At 44.2% G+C, this 19878-nt stretch overlaps 1 protein-coding gene across 3 annotated transcripts; it reads right to left on the bottom strand.

The window, feature by feature from the left end:
- Positions 1 to 4043: 4043 nt before the first annotated feature.
- On the bottom strand, positions 4044 to 13672 carry LOC123150762 (serine/threonine-protein kinase BLUS1). Of its 3 annotated transcripts, XM_044570594.1 has the most exons (21): positions 13340 to 13671; positions 12238 to 12690; positions 11090 to 11344; positions 9686 to 9810; positions 9534 to 9578; positions 9357 to 9438; positions 9194 to 9262; positions 8944 to 9114; positions 8807 to 8872; positions 8237 to 8305; positions 7962 to 8099; positions 7803 to 7879; positions 7082 to 7351; positions 6230 to 6321; positions 5912 to 5994; positions 5029 to 5154; positions 4909 to 4951; positions 4778 to 4812; positions 4588 to 4649; positions 4467 to 4518; positions 4044 to 4319 (listed from the first exon to the last, which is right to left on the bottom strand). In XM_044570594.1, the coding sequence occupies exons 2-21, from the start codon at positions 12406 to 12408 to the stop codon at positions 4248 to 4250; spliced, it is 2103 nt and encodes a 700-aa protein (XP_044426529.1). In that variant the 5' UTR covers positions 12409 to 12690; positions 13340 to 13671; the 3' UTR covers positions 4044 to 4247. The 3 variants fall into 3 exon arrangements, with proteins under 3 accessions (XP_044426529.1, XP_044426528.1, XP_044426527.1); XM_044570593.1 differs by having other exon boundaries at positions 4588 to 4812; positions 13340 to 13672; XM_044570592.1 differs by having other exon boundaries at positions 4467 to 4649; positions 13340 to 13672.
- Positions 13673 to 19878: the final 6206 nt, after the last annotated feature.

The following is a 19878-nucleotide window of genomic DNA, read 5'->3' as shown; positions in this document are numbered from 1 at the left end:
TTCTTACCTACTACTGCTTTGCTTGTAGCCATTGGACAGGCAGGCGCCTTAAATAGGTTGAGCACCATGCTGTCCACACACCCTGTGCGATTTTGTGTGTAAAATCCCTGCATAACTATTTCTCATGCGTGCGAAACGTAAGCCATTTTTCATCATTTGCTGAGCAAGAAACTGACATTATTGCGTGTTTTATAGTTAGGATGTGATAGTTCAATCAGCTGAGACCATTCAACCAGTTGTCCATCATATGAGATCAATGCAGGAGAACAATAGCAGCAATCAATTAAACGAAAAAAGTGCAAGTCTCAATGGGACTGAGCACGTATGTCTACGACTACCGTTTTCTTTGATCTGCATGAGATTTATACAAAAGAGTTTCTTAGTGCTGTTCTTTTTCTATCATGATCATGGACTAACTTGTAGATCTAAATCGACTAAGACCTACACAGACGCAACAAAAAAAATCACTTGAGATCATTGACGCACACTACCACCTGAGCTACAGACGTTGTTCCGACGCTGACATATGGGAGCCGTACTGATCTTGTCGATGATAGTATGTAAGTATGCATGTGCATATAAGAATCAACGCCATGGAGTTGTAGTTGTCGCAGTTACTTAAACCCTTGAATCGATCTGAATTGACCGAGAAACCCTAACCTCACAGTTCCAAGGAGACAGCAGGATTTGACGAGAATCAAAGCTCTAAAGGCCAGCTCAAAGATGAAGTGTCACCTTTGCAAGGACTAAAGAAAATTTAACCTAAACTACTAACCGGAGACGAGGCATGGGAATTTACCTCCCTGCTACCAGCCATGGGAGCGACAGACAGAGCGATGATGAATCCACGAGTTGATTGGTGAAACTTCTTCTTTTTTGCGAGGGGATCGGTGGAACTTAAGAGGGGAGAAAACTTTGCCCTAGCTGCATACGTGTGAGGGGAAGGAAAAGATATCAGGGCATGTTGACATGGTAAACTAGGTAGCGAGACATCAGTGACATTAGTGTTGCATGCTCACGGGAGCAGTTCAAGCAAATATAAGCTAGAGTATATTACACCTAATTAAGAAATGATACTAGTATGGTAGGTATTTTGGCTTGCATAACAGCATTAACCCTGATGAGGCGTCCGCCTATTAGAAAACACAGCACGTAGACGTCTCTTGTCTCGAGTCTGAACTTCTATCTGGAGGATATTCACTGGGGCTGCGCACTACGCATGCTTCTGCCGTTAAAAAGGTCTTCAACAACTTCATCTGCCTCGGTGGTTGCAAGTCAACCCCTTCGATGTCAAAGCGGGCGGAAAAAAATTAGTCAACTTCGTGTTAGCATCATTGTGCGGTCTTTTTAATTAATCTGCGTCTATTCATAAGTTGTGTATATGATGAAGTGTCTTCGAATCTTCTCAACCCAATCATTCTTATTCCAAGGCGCTTTCCATCCATCTATACAAACTAAAAATTGCACCAGCGTTAGGTATGCCGCAGGCGGAGGACGCGTCCGCGTTGATCAATTTTGCATTGGCATGGATATTAAAGTTGCAGTGATTAGCTTAGTTTCGGCTTAGCGGACCGCACCGCATGTCCGTGAAGTTTTTTTTTAACACGGTACATACGCAAGCGTTTGTATATACGCGCATACACTCAACCCTATGAATGCACACACGCACGCCCTATTCCTATGAGTACCTTCGAGAGACTGAGTCGGGGCGCGTCCGCTTGACCAGCGTCTTCGTTGTCCTCTCCGCCTCCTACCGACCAGTCCAGATACACTATTTATTGCGGTTGTATTCATGTATCGCATGATGAGTTGTTTGCTAGTGACACGGGCATTTTTGATCCACAAAATGGGTACGAGTTATTGGAGATGCCCCAGAGCTGCGACGGTTCAAGTGCTTGACAGTGTGCATGTTTCTTTAGGAAGAAGTGTCTGCGGTTGACCGTTTCAAGCAAAAAATGAGGTAGCCTAGTAGGAGTAGTACAACCGATGGCTTGGGCACTAGGCGACACGTCTTGAAAAAGATGCTCGCAGCTTCGGTTGAACTGTCGCCCTACGCGCCGCGCCGCGCCGGCGGCCGGCCATGTTTGTTGTATGCAGGAAGGATGAAGGACACGCCAGTTGGGACTTGACAGGCTCCTTTGATCCTTTCCATCAGGCTATACATGCACCCTGCCAGTACGCTACCCAGCGGATGATCACATATGCCATCCTGCCAGTACGCCACACAGAGGATAATCACATATGCCACCGCCGGTGATGTCGCGTTGAGGGGAAAAAACGTATCATTATATTCATCGTCAAACAAGGTTGTAAGTTTTTTATTATAACGGGAGGTTAACAACCGTAAGAGACTCCCCGAAACCGTGGTGTGATCCTGGCGTGGCAGAGTTGGCTCGGGTCGAGATCTCCCGGATCTGGCGGCCTGGCCACAACGAGTGGCGCGGGGTGACGGCGGCGACCCGGTGTGGTTGCTGCATGGGACATGGGTCGGGGTGGCAGTCTCTTGCTGCATGCAGTGCGAACCCCCGCGATGTGGCGCGGGCCCGGCGTGGCGGCGCTACTCGGGGTCTCCTGGGCGGCGATGCTGCCGGTCTTGGCGGCAGTGTGGTTCGATACGCCAATGTGCGGGCAGGATCTAACATGGTAAGGTGCAGTGGGCATAGTGGACCTTGTAGGTGGTGGTGAACAGCGTCCCAACAACGTGCAGGTGTTGGGGCCGGTCTAGTCAGTGTTGGCACACGCTTTCGGCGCGCTCCTCTCCCCTGATGGTCTATGGTGGTGTCGGGCCAAAGAGGACTTCCCTCCAACCCTAATCGGGTCTATGCGGGCCGAGGCCACGTGGATGGCCACCTCCCATGTTCGGACCGCCGCCAATGGGTGTGGATCTACCGCCGACAGGCCACAAATCCATCCCTCACCCTTCGGGGGATCTCGCTTTGCCCACCGGGGCAGGATGGGCGGGGAGTCCTGATTTGCCCGTGCCTAGGGTCTAGGCATGGGCGTAGGGTTGATCAGGGGCAAGGAGTGACCTTCACGCTTGTTCCTTTGGTGTGCAACGGTTGCAGGGTGGGGTGAGGTGGATTCGGGGCCATGAATGTCGGGACGGCAACCATGGGTGAAAGTCCGCAGTTGACTCTCCGGCGGACATCATGACGATGGTGGTTGCTATGTGCCCTTGGTCGTATGGATGACAACGGGTGTAGGCATGTAGCAGCAGGTGACTCGTGCACACTCTTCCTGTGGCAATGACACCCAAACTCGGGTCTGAAGGTTTGTACTCATCAAAGATGTCCTTGGCACCTAGTGGCTGCCAATCGAAAGCACCACACTTTGGCGTTGGTGCCGGCTGTGCCCAAGAGTGTCGCTCTCTTTTCAAGAACGTTGTTGTGGTTCTTCTCTATGTGCCATGTTCCGGGTGAAAATCCTCGTCCGTCTCGGATGGACAGCGACAACGCTTAGCGCCGTCTTTCATCCTGAGGACATTATCATGGAGCTTAGGTGTCATGGGCGTGTCATGGAACTTCAACGTCTTCAGGCCTTCGATGCTGCCGTCCTTCGGCAACGTAATCGCCTTGCTTTCCTCCAGTGTCATTTTTCTGGTTATCCCAAAATTTGCTTTATAAGAAGACTTCCTCACTGTCATTTTTCTGGTTATCCCAAAATTTGCTTTATAAGAAGACTTCCTCACTGCCTTGCCTTGTATCGTTCGGCCGTGCGCTTTGATTTGTGCTTTAGCAAGCGTCTGTTTGGAGTATATAACTTTATTGGCATACATCTTTTGTTAGTCAAATTGAAGACCTAGAAATCCATGCCCGACTTACCTATCTTGCTGTAGCGAGTACCTAAAACCAAAGACGCCAAGGCGCCAAGGAAGTAGTAACTGTTGGCTCCAGCTCATTCGACACGGGCAATCAGTATTATCATTTATTTACATGCTGCAAGAATAATGCACACCAAGAGAAGAAACATTCAACCATGCACACGCTAAAGAATGAGAAAGGGGGCAAACAAGTTCACAAACGGTTGCTATCGAAACATTGTAGTTGACGGAAACTAATCCTCACCGATAACACAAAGCATGCTGTACAAATCAAAGATTATACTATAATGTGAACTCGCTAAAATACTTACAATTACAATTGATACAACTACCTGATTTCGAAACATAATACAATTAATTTCACTAACCAGGTTCAAAATTGGGGAGCTGAATTATACAACGGGGACTTAGGGGGGAATATAATATATCATTGCTTGGTACTACCCTCTCTTCGCAACCTTTCGTCTTTTTTCGACAACCCGTTGATCTGCTGCTCAAGCTGTCATGCAGACAAAATAATCAATGTCTCAGACACATGATTTAAAGTCGAAAACATAACTTACAAAAAGTAAAGAATCTCTTTGTTTAGATCATGCAAACCATTAAAACAAATGCAAAGCTCCAAATATGGTTGCTGACAATTTACCTGATTATTTCTCAGCTTCAATCTCTGCACTTCCTCAGAGAGTTCTGTGACACTGCAAATTTTCACAAATTCAGTTAAGAGTCCTTGAATACGGAGGAGCACTCTGAGAACGGTAGTATACCTTCGCTGTAGTTGGACGACATACGACTCCAATCCCTTCTCTCTGGCAAGCGATCCAAATGACTGAACATATATAAGCACTTGTTAAAACAATCACAAGAAAATCTGCTTAACAGTAATTGACCTTTAAAGTTCACATGTCTTGAGGTCAAATGTGAAATAACATATGGAACACACTCCATCAGACACACCTGAGACAAACCAACTGTACTTGCATCGGAAGCATCTGCCAGAAAACATTCCCCGCGTGAACATGAGATATCAGTATGCCAGTCAAATTATCAGATTGAAGTTTAACATAAACAATTCTCATGATACGTACCAGATGTTTCCTCAATTGAAGAAATCAATCTACTTAGCACTTCCTGTAAATTCATTCAACGAATTGTAAAAATGCTGACATTTTTTTGTGTGTTTTGAAATAATAAATGCAATAAAATACCTTTTGCATAGAATTTTGCTGCATCAAGAATTGTAGTGTCGGTAGAATTGTGGATGAATTGGAAGCTGGCCGTGTTACTCCACTTGGTAAATTTGGCCTGCTGTTGCTGCTTGCTGATGAAGCTACCTAAGAGTAGGCAAGTAGAGTTAAAATTATTCATGTCCAAATTAAAACCTGAAAAGGCAATATTAATAGGCACAGTTGCACAAAACAAACAACTGGGTGTATTTTCTGGAAATGTCAACATAATATCCCCCTTGCAGCAACCCCTGCCTAGCAAATCTATTGGGGAGAGTGGGACCATGGTCGAACTATATTTGAAGGAACAATGATAATAACATGTGAGATATACATTGAATGCTCTGGGTTGCTTCAGAAGTAATATTCTTCAGGATTCTAATTATGTGCAAAATGAAGCCAGCAAGTTTCATCCACCAAGGCATTGTGGTCGTCTGGAGGTATCAATCAACTGACCATACAAGTTGTTTTCCATGCGAAAGAACTTGAGGCTCCAGATTTGTCTACTAGTAGAGTTTTTATTTTTCGAGAAAATGCAAAGACTTTGCATTTCATTTCATTGAGAAGATGAGTTTTTTGGTTACAACCTCCTAAGAGGCAAGAGCATAGAAAAAAAGGTTACAATCAATGAACATCCCAGATTGCTGGCAGTATCAGTCTACTAGTAGAGTCATAAACATTGTAAATCAATCACTTCAGCTCTTAGTAACATAATGGACTTGTGCAGTTTAAATAATGCTACCAAGTAAATTCTACTAAGACAATCCAAGGTTTCATTTTGACTCGTAATTAAGACAAATATCAAATACAATTAACTATTCACTATCCTAGTTCCCAGTAACCTCTACGCCAAATAACCCAGTACCTTTTGACCAGGATTATCTGATGTGACCTGAAATCGCCCCCTTCGCTGGACAACATTTCCTTCCGACGCCTCATCAGGTGCAACTGTTCAAACATGACATGTGAAATTAATTGCCAAGTAATAAATAGAAGAGATGATTAGATGGTGACCTCAAATAATTTCAAAATTATTAAAATAACATGAAACTTTGGTTGCCAAATCATGCATACTAGACTCCAATTTTATGTGAATCTAATCACGAGAGATGTGATGTAGAGCTCATGATCATCTTACTAGAGTACTAGAGAGAGGTAGATGTAGGGCTCATGATCATCTTACCAGACAGATGTGGGCGTGTGTCCTTCATTTGACGGAAAAACAAAGGGCCACTCCGGTTTCTGCTGCTCGGATTTTTCTGATGAAATTCATTCCTTCCATTTTACAAAATTTGAAGTGTTACCACAATGATAGCCACATGAGACAAAATACATGGAGAAGAGTAAAAAATGTGGGCCAGAATAGGAAGCTATAATACAATGAACAGAAGGTGTCAATATCACCACATTGTTGCCAAAAGTTGAAAACAAATCAGTACTTCTTTGTGCTTGTATCCATTTTCTAGATCGGCTACAACAACAAATGGAGAATGTTCTACCAAATGAGTCAGAATGTTCTATGTAACGAGTCCACCAAACCAAATATCAGAATATTTTATTTGTACGATCAAAGGGAGGTCCAAAGAATATTTCAAGCTAGGTTGACATAAAAACAACAAACAACAACAACAACAACAACAAAGCCTTTAGTCCCAAACAAGCTAGGTTGACATACATACATAAATTTTGCAGACCCTATTTTCAAGTAAAATTTAAAAGGAGACTACAAGTCTATGCCCCACATGGACTTGAAAGTTTGCCTCTCCCAAAAGAACAATGTCCTTACATTTCTTTTCTAGTATTTCAGTAAACAAATGGCCACCAACAACCAAGGAAATGTTGATGTGAGCCAAGCCTAGTGAGGAATGCTAGAATAGTAGCAGCAGCGGAATTGCACTTCTTCAAAGGCTACTAATGGAATCCACGGTAAAATTATTCCCATTATTCTGTATTTGAGATGAAGAAATTGTAGTCCAAGGAAAATGGTGTAGCTAGCATGTAGGAAGAGAAGAAAAAAAGGAAAAAAGTTGTTTACCTTCGTGAATCACTACCAACATTCTTGTAAGGCGAAAGAACATGCTCAGGAATAAGAGAACCACTTGAGAACTTGGGATATACACTATTTCCCAAATTTGAGGGTACGGAGACACTTCTTTCCAGATTTTCACCATTACAGTTGTCACTTCTACTATGGTCCATTTCTGAGAACTGCTGCACAGGTGATATAGACTCCATGCTTGGTTGTACCGGCAAATTCGTAGCAGTAGGGTCCGGATCATCATCACCGCCGACATCAAAGCAAGACCTGTGTCACTAGTCAGTGAGAATCCTTCACAGTTGACTAGTTTTTTAAGTGACAGCTCAAAAGATGCAAAACATTATCATCTGAATTACGTTTAGCCATGTACACTAGCTTCAGGCCCTATAAGTGATTCATTTTTTTGTAGAACCATGAACTCCATCATTACCAGATGTATTTCACGCGGTACAAGAGACTGCCAAATTGATTGCACAATACTGTTGGTAAACATAATTTAGTTGGAGGTTTCAGCTCTAGCCTACTCCAACTTGCTTGGGACTAAAGGCTTTGTTGTTGTTGTTGTTTAAAAGGCAGTAAATTCTGAGCTCTGGGGTCACAAACATCACAGTTTGTCAAACAGATTATTGCAGATAAAACTATAGCATTGTTCATAACATCAAAAGATTGTTCAATTTGGTGGATACATGTAGTAGACTGATCAAACTCCAGAACTTACTTTAGTGCCTCAAGGGGACGGGTTGGAAAGGAAGAGGCAAGATCTCCATCCAAATCTTCTACTTCTTGTATCTCATGCTGTTAGTCGGAAGAATTAGGCAATGATATAATAGTTTTAGGCTACTTTACCAAGTCACAGCAATAATTATGACCATAGTACCTCATCATGCCTTGCAGAAGCACCATGGTTAACCCTTTCCTGATAAATATTTTCTGATTCATTATAAACGTCTTGTAGCCCATTCCTATCTTTGTTGTTGGCACCATCAAAATGGTATGTGCCATTTGAACTGTCTAACTGCCAATAAATAAATTTAAAGATTAGAGAACACAGGTTCCTCACGAACATTTTGTTGTGTCTGCGACGGTTTGCGGCAGGAGGCTGATTATTGCTCCATCTGCATCAGCTAGTAGAAGGGGAAAATGAGCTCTTACAAGGGCAGCTGCGGTTTTCAAGTCCTCCAGATTAAAATTCCAGCCACTGATGCCCCTTATGTATTCTTTCTGAAAGGCAAATACTTGTGTTAGTAAGAACTGATAGAAAAAACTGTACTGATACTTCAAATCAAAATAAAGAAAGAACAAACAATTTGTGTACTCCAGCAGGCTAATATAGATAAATGAGAACTATAACCATGTACTTGCTACTACGACAATTCCAAGTTCTAAACAGCTGTAGTAAAATATTTCCATAGTAAGCCCACAGAAAGAGATTGCCTATCAGTTAACAGAACAAGAGCTTCCTTAAAAACCAAGTAATTTAATACCAAGAGTAATTAGATAAAAATAAAATAATATAGGAGATCAGCAACGACTGCAAAAATAATTTCCTTTATTTGAAGGAGGCAAACCTCGAGTCAACCTCACATAACCCATTTAACAAATCTAAGAACCTGGTAAAAACACAAATCTAAGACATATCTGACAAAACAGTGGAAAAGATCAGCACTGACTTCCATATTCGGAAGGCGCAAGATTACACATAACCAAAGAGCAAGCTCTAACCTGTGATAACTGCTCCTTGCTCTCTGGACCAAGCTTGTTATTGAGAAGTAAGTCAGCCTCTTTTGCCTACAGAAGAGTAAAATATAGTCAGGCTGGTTACAACAATGTCATGCCACCCCGTAAACACTGTTCTGCACCTTCAACGCCCTAAAGCGGTCGCCCAGTGGAGTAAGTCCCTCAAGAATACTCTTTGCCAAAAAATCAGCTGATCGCGCTTGCTTAAAAAACGAATGTTTCAACAGCTTTTCTGAAGAGGGACGCTTCTGTGGATCCTTGACTAAACATACAGCAACCAAGTCCCTAAAAGACTGCAAATAACATGCACATAATAATCAATATAAATATCAATTATCTACAAAAGGAGCGCTGTAAATAGAAAAAAAGAACCTTCGAAAATCTTTTATCCCTCTCGTAGTCTAGACCTGGTGGTGCATTTTGCAACGTCATAAGCAACACCTGCAATGGAATAAGTGTAGCATGCAATGTTATCATTCTGTAACAGAGTAACTTGAAGTAGGTTAATTAACGGAAAACAGATATGCTTACGTACCTTCATTGGAGGGTACTTCGAAAATGGAGCGTGACCATGTGCTAGTTCTAATGCTGTTATCCCGAAGGACCAGATGTCAGCTCTGTTTGTAAATTGTGATTGGAAAAAAAGGAGAAACAGCTTAATCAGTTAGGATACTTAAATAGTCAGATTTAGAGTTACTAGACATGGACTTACTTGTAATCATAGCCATGCAGTTGTTGCATGACTTCAGGAGCCATCCTGCAAGATGCATGGGGTCATGTATGCTTTAACATAAATAACATAAGCAGAGAACAATGTGAACAATGGATATGAGCCACTAAACCTAAATGTTCGCAAGACATTACCAGCAAGGGGTCCCAACAAATGTATTTCTAGCTCGTTGTCTATTCCCAGTGTCAAACATGCAGGCAGATACTCCAAAGTCTCCTAGCTTAACAGCTCCATTTGTATCTATTAGGATATTTCCAGCCTGAAATGGATTAGTAATTTCGAACATAATTTAGAACATGCAAACAAAGAATGGTCTAAGTAAATATAGTAACTAAACATCAATGTTATCATTCCTATTTGCTACCTGTTATTTAGAACATGCACAACGTTGATTGCCCTAACGATATACTCGCATGGAGAGAGAAAGGGATAAGAGAATCAACAAATGTCACATGGCAGCCAATAACGTGAAAACAGGGGTGTGCAAAACCAGTGCCAAAAACCCGTCTTGTTAGGGCCCTAACCATGGCAAGTGGTAACACGGTTGTCGGTTGGATGCACATTTGTGCCTAGCCAATGGGTGCCAGACCAACAAACTTTATTTTGGATCAGCCCCAACATTTATAGCAAGCCCATATTCCGCACAGCCAATAATTGGTAATTGGTAAAGCAAATAAATGCCAGTACAAAATATTGGCTATCTGCATGCTCTTCCTTATTTGACCAATGTTGCCTTGCCAACTACTCCCTCCGTTTCTAAACATAAGTCTTTGTAGAGATTCCACTATGAACTACATACAGAGCAAAATGAGTGAATGTACACTCTAAAATGCATCTACATACATCCGTATGTGGTCCATGGTGAAATCTCTACAAAGACTTGTATTTAGGAACGGAGGGAGTACTGACTAGGCACAACAAGGATTTAGGCATCCAACCATGCAACCACTTGTCACCCTGGGCAATGCTTGGGAATCCCAGCCAGGTGACAAATCATCACTTGGTTAGTTGACAACACGGTAAGAGACTAGTCGTTCTCTAGACAAACATCTTAATGAAACTAGTTGGCAATCTCCTCTGCCCTCAATAGCATTAAAACTGAAGTGCCCTGACCATTCTTCTGGTTCCTCTCATCATACTGTTCTACCAGCAATACATGATAAAGATGCATTTGTCTCCCTCTTGGAACAAAAATCTTATGTCGCAAGCCACAGAGAAGCAGCCGTAACTATCGACGCACCACCCTTTGAGGGGATGACATGTGGTCTGACCCCCAGCCCTCAAAGATAGGGTGCATAGCACAAGGCAAAGGCAACAACTGAATAGTTCAACATTTAATACAAGGCTACAAGAAATTCAACTAATAAGGTCGTTTGCAAGGGGAACAGTTCTGGATGATGAATGAAATATCTAAAATGGTAAACATGTGGACTGTAATTAGTTTCTTAATAAACCAGATAAAGACAAATCAACTTGATTCTGTTATGCTAGATGCTTCAGAAGATAATTATGGATTCAAAGAACTCTGAAGTATATACCTTTACATCTCTGTGAATATGCCCTTGAGAGTGTAGGTAGACAAGAGCTTTGAGAACTTCCCACAAAAGTGTGGCAATGACTGCTTCCTCAAACCCATCTGGAAAATTAGTTTTTATTATGTGCAGGGCAGATCCAGCAGCCATGAAAGGCATGACAACCCAAAGTTGATGGTCATTTGCAAATGAACAACATGCGCGAAGAAGATTAGGATGGTCAATCAAGCTCATGGTTTGTACTTCCCGCCTTATTCCATCCTGAAGAATGATAATTCCAAAAGGTGAGGAAGACAGGCAAACAAAAAACTAACCAAATACATATAATTAGGTTGAAATAAGCATGTCCATATTGAAGATAAGCAGTAAGCCCGAATAACTGTCTGAAGGAAGAGAACCTATGCATATGTCACTTATCAAACATAAAGTTACCAATTCACAAACAAAAAAGTGCAACCAAAGCATTACTAGAAACATACATACAAGGCTACAAACAGGATTATATTTATATCAAAAATTGGAATAATAGAATTTTTTTCGTTAACTAAACATAGAAAAATTCCACTGCCAAGAATGTAGTCCGCATTTCTACAGTAGACAGTTCAATGAAAGAAAAACCGAATTGTTGTTTGAAAGGTAACATTTGCTGAAAGAATAGCATAGCTGGCAACCAGATGAGGAAGGTAACAGATGGCCCATTGATAGTTTCATGTGCGCATTATTCTTTGCTCAAACTGATTAGACAGAAGCAGATTCATAGCTTGTTCAAAACATTCTAAAGAAAATATTGAAGCGGCGTAATAGTCTACATTGAAGTAAGCTCATATGCATTTTTGGTAAACTGTAACATATACATACGCTACACTCACATTGGGATTCCAGGATCTCAATCAAAAACCTAATACACAACAGAATAAGGTCTATCCACATGACCAAACCATATCGTTGCTCATCAATACACAAGAGCCTTATAACACTTCAATATTTATTTTTCTAGGCCTTTGGATTATGGATTGTATCACATGCTCGACGTAAAGTAGTTGTTATCATAACAATAATCAATTTATCACAAAAAGGATCGACAGACAAGGTAATGTCATGAAATATATTTGAACTTTTTTTTTGCGGACAACAATAAATTGCAAACTACTCACCAGGTCACTACTGCACTTCTCAAGGTCAAGAACTTTGATGGCAACAAAAGTATTGAGCGGGACACAAAGAGCCCTGTAAACTGTGGCACTAACTCCTTCTCCAACTTCCTCATATAACTTATATTCCTTGGGATCAGTTGGAAATCCCCTGTTACGTGGTGCACGCTCCATGGTCCAAACTTATAGAACGTCAGAAGTAACAGCAACAATCTTACGGTTTGCATAGAATTGGAGCACGGAAGGCAGTGTCAAGAACACCATATAGGTGTGCCCAAGAAAAACCATCAGCATGGTTACATCTGCAGATGAATGCATGGACGTTGTATGATTCTTTATTTCATATTATCAATCTCAAACGGCCTTTGGTCCAAGGGCAAATATAGGCTAAGACGATAATGAAGCAGATACCACAACGCCACCCAAGCTGGCTCACACCAAGTGCACCGTTATAAGCTGCAAAACAAAGAATAGGAAGTCTTCAACATTGTGAACACACGAATGGAGGATATAGGCTAACTGCAGAGTAAAGATCAACATAGCACAAACATAAAATGACCATTTTAGGAGATGCCCAAACCCAACAAATGTGACCAACAAGCAGCACCAGAAAGCATACTGAAACCTGGAAAGCAAAGTCCACAGCTCCATAGCCATAGAGTAAGCTCTAGTAGACACACAGGAGTCATGAATTAGGCCATCCCTAGTGAAACGGGAAGTTCGTTCAGTCCAGCATTGGCAACCTGGACTAAGCATGAAAAAATATACCCTAGCATCCAGAGTCTAACTCGGGACAGGTGCACAAAGCTCAAGCGAAGCTTATCAAGCTCAGGTCCCTCAAATCGAACCAAAATCGCTAGCGCGCGCTTATAGTTCATCATGGTAGCTGAGCGACACTGATTAGCTGGGCCGCAAGGGCAACAGGCTTCAATCCGGCGAACAACTTGTCCGCTAGCAGCAACCGAATCACCACGCCATAAGCTACGATGACCAATCGACCGGTTTGGAGCAGCTAGTAGCTACCAACCCTAAAGATCGAGCTGCCGGGAAGCTTCGCCGCGACGGTACGAGGCCGAACAGAGGGTAACCCGGGCAGCAGCGTTACCTGGACGGCGCGCCGGCGGTGGTTCGAGGGGCGGATCGCCTCCGGAAGAAGGTGCTGCGGGCGCCGAGACGGCGATGGCGGATCTCGCGGGGGAGGAGCTCTCGCTAATCTAGGAGCCTTGCTCGTGGACGGACGCGCAGCAGGACGGATCTGGACGGCGGAGGATGAGACGACTGCGGCGGCGGAGGAGGAGGGCGGCGGCGACTGGGAGGAACGGGGCAGGGAGCGTAACGGGCCGGGGGAAGACGAAGGGGAGGAGGGAGGAGGAGAAGGTGGAGTAGTGGTCTTGCTGGAGATTTTCTGTGGCTGCTGCGTATTTTTGGCTGGGGTTTCCGGCGGAATAAAAACTGATTAATGGGGCAGATGGATTTGGTTTGTTTTCGATGTGCATGTGGCATGTGGTCGGTAGCCAAAGATCCTGATTCCCTGTTTCTCGTGGTCGACGGCGCACGGCGGGTGCCTGTACCGGAGGCGCAAAAGGGATGCGGTTTCAAAAGGTTCTTTCCCTTCTACCCTTTTCGAGGATCAAAGAGTTTTTTTTATACATGGGATCAAAGAGTTCTTCTTCTCCAAACGAACTAAGATCTCTTTTTCTACCCACAATCTAAGGGACTGATGTTTTTTCTTTTGGAGAATATCTAAGGGGTTATTTGGAGCGTGGAACGTAGAGAATCCGTTCTATATAAAATAGACAAAATCACTTTTGGTTAATCTAACTAATCCGTGAAATGTGCAAAATTCTCCGTTTGTAGAAAAAACGACTATTAGTTGTTTTTCTAGGAACGTGATTCTTATATCTCTTTCCTCTCTCTCATATTGGTCCTTGTGGGCATGTTCATCGGTGTAAAAGAAGAACCTGCAGACGTCTATGACGCGATGACAGCCGCGACGGGCTCACTGGTGTGCCACACATCGAGGTTGCCCTTCTCTTGTGCCACGTCTGCCGCTGCCTTCGCGCCGTCCACCCAGTCAGTTGCACCCATCGAGGTCAGCTCCTTGGCTTCTGTATGTGTGTTCAAGTTTTTGCCCTCTGTGGCTATCTACATGAGTGTATACTGGGCTATCATTTTGTGAGTTTGACAGCCGACGAATCAGCTCTCATGTATTTGGATACCGCAACAAAATGTCATGGTAGGATAAAAAATAGTTTGTATAGAAACTGGACAAACACATTTTTCAATCCAAATGCAAACTTCTATAAACTGATTATTAACAAGAACAAAAGCATAATAGAACTAGTTTTAATAAAATATCAAGTAAAAACTCATTGTCTGTAAATCAAGCGCTAATGTTTGCTATCAAACAACCGCTAAGAGAGTAAGAGTGATTATTATAGGTACTTTGTCGACATATTTCTGATCCGTGGAAAGCTCTTTGGTTTATATCAGTTCAAAACTTACTTCGGGGCACCTTTCTTCGTTCTTCCTACATCGTATGCAACATTCTCGTCCAATGGGATTTTTTTATTGATTTATGCTCTTCTCTCTTGTATTAGAGTCACCAAGCGTAGCATCACATCATTATCATTTGATGATTATTGACTAGGACACGACATGCCACATCCCTTGGTGCAGAGGGTCGGGTAAAACACAATGGTGAGCAGCTCTCTCGCCCCTGAAGCTTAGTGGTGTTATAGCCACAAATTCCAACCAAATGTGGGGTTAAATTTAGTGTGAGCTATGAGTTCATTGAGTTGCTCTAATTGGATATGACAATTATAATGTGAACCATTTGTTTTACTCTTTACTCATCTCCCACTTGTGCTTAATTCTTTGCGGAGTTGCATTCGTTGTGTACTAAAAAATAAACCGACAAGCTAAGATGCATTCACATTGGACGACTAGCATGGTGTCCATGTGTTACCTTTCTCGGTAGGGATAATGAGGATGATGTGAATGTCCATGAAACAAAACTTAATGTGAGCGAAAGTCCTCTTCTACCCCCGCGCTCATTTGAGATCGGGGTGAAAAGTAAAATGCGAAGAAAATGAAAAAAAATCTAAACAAATGTGCAAGCTTTGACAAATGTTTTGAGTGCTTGAAATTCTCATCATGAAATGACATTCGTGGAAGACATAACAAGAAAAACAAAATCAGGAATCCAAACTGCTTTCATAAATAGCATTTTAAAGCATTGATTTTTTATATTTTCTTTTGTCTCGTCTGCCAAGAAAATGTTGTTTCATGATGAATTTTTGTATGTTGATATGTCTTCAACATATCTATAATTTTTTTGTTTCATGCTATTATATTATCAATCATAAATACTTTATATGTAATTTTATATCATTTTGTGGGACTAACCTATTAACTCAGTACCTAGTGCCAGTTGTTGTTTTCTGCTTGTTTTTGGTTTTACAGAAAATATGTACCAAACGGAGTCCAAACACGATGAAACTTTTTGATGATCTTTTTTGGACATAAGAGACCATAGAAGGTTCGACGATGGACCAGAAGACCTACGAGGAGACAATAAGGCAACATGGTGTGCCCTAGGGCGTAGGCATGCCCTGATGCCTTGTGGGCCCCTTGTGGCTCCGTCTGACCTAATTCCAACTATATAAATTCTCAAATATTGGGAAACCCCCAGAGAAGCCACCGAAACAATTTTTCTGCCACCGCAAGTCTTTGTTCTTCCGTGATCCCATCTAGAGACCTTTTCCGATACTCTGCCGGAGGGTGAATCGATCACAGAGGGCCTTCTACATCAACATTGCTGAAAGATCGTGGATGTCGCCTAATAGGGAGTGAATATGCGCTTTAAAACAATTATGGTTTATGCTAAATTTGGAATAAAACTAGCGTTTAATTTGTCAAGCACAACACCTAAAACAACTAGTATCACCTAGGTGCACCAACAACGTATGCTAAGCAAGATAAACAACTAAGTGATAGCAAGATATATAATATGAAACACTATGGCTATCAGAAAGTAAAGTGTATAAGTAAAGGGCTCGGGTAAGATATAACCGAGGCATGTGAAGACGATGATGTATCCCGAAATTCACACCCTTGCAGATGCTAATCTCTATTTGGAGTGGTGTGAAGGCACAATGCTCCCCAAAATGCCACTAGGGCCACCGTAATCTTCTCACGTCCTTGCATAATGCAAGATGCCATGATTCCACTAAGGGACCCTTGAGGGCAGTCACCGAACCCGTACAAATGGCGACCCTTGGGGGCAGTCACCGAACCTGTACAATTGGAAACCCTTGGGGGCGGTCACCGGAACCCGTACAAATTACTCGGGGCCATCTCCACAACTTAATTGGAGATCCCGGCGCTTGTCCTGGAGCTTTCCACCATAATGATTGAGCTCCGTGACACCACCAATCGTCTAAGGCGCCCAAGCACCCAAGAGGAACATGCTCTAGGGGATGAAGCACCCAAGAGTAGTAAGCTACTCAACTTTCACTTCCACGTATCACCATGGAGAACTGCACCAAATGCAATCGCAACGGCACACGGAGTGCCGAAGTCCTTCTCTCCCAAGTCGCGCCACAACAACTAATGCTATGGAGGAATATGAGAGGAATAACACAAGAACAGAGCATGAAGAACTCCAAGGTATAGATCCAAAGGGTTCCCCTCACTCAGAGGAGAAAATAATTGGTGGAAGAATAGATTTAGATCTCCTCTTACTACCGCTTGGGGAGCAGTACTACCGGTTGAAGAGGTACTACCGCTCTACTACTGCTTAAAGAGGTACTACCGCTCGGAAGTTGTACTGCCGCTTAGAGCGGTATTACCGCTCTCTACTACCATGAAATTCGTGATGAGTTCTAGAAGCATTTTCCCAAGCGGAAGTAGTTGCGGTAGACCATAATGGACGTACCGCATGAAGTGGTACTACCGTGGTACCAAGTAGTACTACCGCTTGGGTGCTGCAAAATAGCCCAAGCAAAACAGAAGAACTAGGTAAGACTGAAACTGTCATAACTTTTGCAAACGGGCTCCGAAATCAGCAAAATCAAGCTTGTTGGATAGAAGACGACAATAACTAGCAATGGAGAATAAATATTAATAGGATGAGGAAGAGTACCTTCCCTAAATATGAACCGGCAAAATCTCCAACACCGAAAACGCAAAGATGATGCATACGAGCTCCATTTTCGATGAACTTGGGTTTGTCATGAAGATGACCACAAGCTCAAAAACTCACAAAGAGAAAAGCCAAACAAGAACCAAGAAAGATGATGCCAAGTGAGGGAGTCCTGGATTAGGGGGTGTTCGGATAGCCGAACTATACCTTCAAGCCGGACTCCTGGACTATGAAGATACAAAATTGAAGACTCTGTCCCGTGTTCGGAAGGGACTTTCCTTGGCGTGGAAGGCAGGCTTGGCGATACGGATGTTCAGATCTCCTACCATTGTAACCGACTCTATGTAACCCTAACCCTATCCGGTGTCTATATAAACCGGAGGGTTTTAGTCTGTAGGACAACATACACATCAACAATCATACCATAGGCTAGCTTCTAGGGTTTAGCCTCTCTGATCTCGTGGTAGATCAACTCTTGTAATACCCATACCATCAATATTAATCAAGCAGGACGTAGGGTTTTACCTCCATCGAGAGGGCCCGAACCTGGGCAAAACTTCGTGTCCCCTGCCTCCTGTTACCATCCGGCCTAGACGCACAGTTCGGGACCCCCTACCCGAGATCCGCCGGTTTTGACACCGACATTGGTGCTTTCATTGAGAGTTCCTCTATGCCGTCGCCGTCAGGCCCGATGGCTCCTACGATCATCAATGACGATGTAGTCCAGGGTGAGACCTTCCTCCCCGGACAGATCTTCGTCTTTGGCGGCTTTGCACTGCGGGCCGATTCACTTGGCCATCTAGAGCAGATCGAAAGCTACGCCCCTGGCCGTCAGGTCAGATTCGGAAGTTTAAACTACACGGCCGACATCCGCGGGGACTTGATCTTCGACGGATTCGAACCACTGCCGAGCGCGCCGCTCTGTCACGACGAGCATGATCTAGCTCTGCCGCCGAACAGAGCCCTGGAGGTCGCACCTGCATCGGCTCCGGCCCCTGGTTCGAAGCCGACCGTGCCGATCGAGGATGGGCAGTTGGACGCCGCCTCGGGGGCTGCGATCCCAACGGCGGTTGAGCCGAACACCAGCCCCGTACTCTACAAGACTCGTGACTCCATGGAGCCGGATTCTTCTCCGGACTCTGAACCCTCCGCGCCCCTGCCGAGCGAATCCGATTGGGCGCCGATCATGGAGTTCACGGCCGCGGATGTCTTTCAGCACTCGCCTTTCGGCGATATCCTGAAATCAACGAAGTCTCTCTCTTTGTCGGGAGAGCCCTGGCCAGACTATGGTCAGCAAGCTTGGGGTACGAACGATGAAGAAATTCAAAACCCACCCACCACCCACTTTGTAGCCACTGTCGACAACTTAACCGACATGCTCGACTTTGACTCCGAAGACATCGACGGTATGGACGCCGATGAAGGAGATGATGAAGAACCAGCGCCTACTAGGCCCTGGAAAGCCACCTCGTCATATGACATATACATGGTGGACACCCCAAAAGAGGGAGAGGGCGATGGAACAGCGGAGGATGACCCCTCCAAGAAACAGCAAAAGCGCCGGCGTCAGCGGCGCCGCTCAAAATCCCGCCAACACAAAAACGGCGATTCCAGCACGGGAGATAATAATACCCCGGAAAGCGCCGAAGAACATCCCCCCGAGCAAGATTTAGCACAGGAGGATGGAGAAACCAGCCCTCATGAGAGAGCGGCCGACAGAGAGGTCGAGGACGATAATTGTATGCCTCCCTCCGAAGACGAGGCAAGCCTCGACGACGACGAATTCGCCGTGCCGGAGGATCCCGTCGAACAAGAGCGTTTTCAACGCAGGCTTATGGCCACGACAAGAAGCCTCAAGAAAAAATAGCAGCAGCTTAAAGCTGATCAAGATCGGCTAGTCGATAGATGGACTGAAGTCCTTGCGGCCGAAGAGCATAAACCCGAACGCCCCTCCAAGTGCTACCCGAAGCGTAGGTTGCTACCCCGATTAGAGGAGGAAGCACTCGACGCGGCCGACAGGCCACCTCGTGGCCGCAAGAGAGAGGCCTCATGGCCCTCCACCCAAGCCGCACCTCGTAGAAAGGCACGGGAATATGCGCCAGACTTACGAGACATGTTGGAGGACAAGGCAAGGCAAACAAGATCGATCTACGGATCGCGTAGGCGCCCCACGGCTCGAGACGATAACCGTCACGCCGGCCACAAATTCGGCAGGGCCGAACACAGTAGACAAAGCTCATTGGAGCTACGTCATGATATCGCCCAGTACAGAGGCGCCGCACACCCATTGTGCTTCACAGACGAAATAATGGATCATCAAATCCCCGAGGGTTTCAAACCCGTAAACATCGAATCATATGATGGCTCAACAGATCCCGCGGTATGGATCGAGGATTATCTCCTTCATATCCACATGGCCCGCGGCGATGATTTCCACGCCATCAAATACCTCCCACTCAAGCTTAAAGGACCAGCCCGGCAGTGGCTTAACAGCCTGC

The sequence above is a fragment of the Triticum aestivum genome, chromosome 7A, assembly GCF_018294505.1.
Source record: "Triticum aestivum cultivar Chinese Spring chromosome 7A, IWGSC CS RefSeq v2.1, whole genome shotgun sequence".
NCBI lineage: Eukaryota > Viridiplantae > Streptophyta > Magnoliopsida > Poales > Poaceae > Triticum > Triticum aestivum.
The sequence above is the reverse complement of the archived record's forward strand: the minus strand, read 5'-3'. Positions and strand labels throughout refer to the sequence as shown.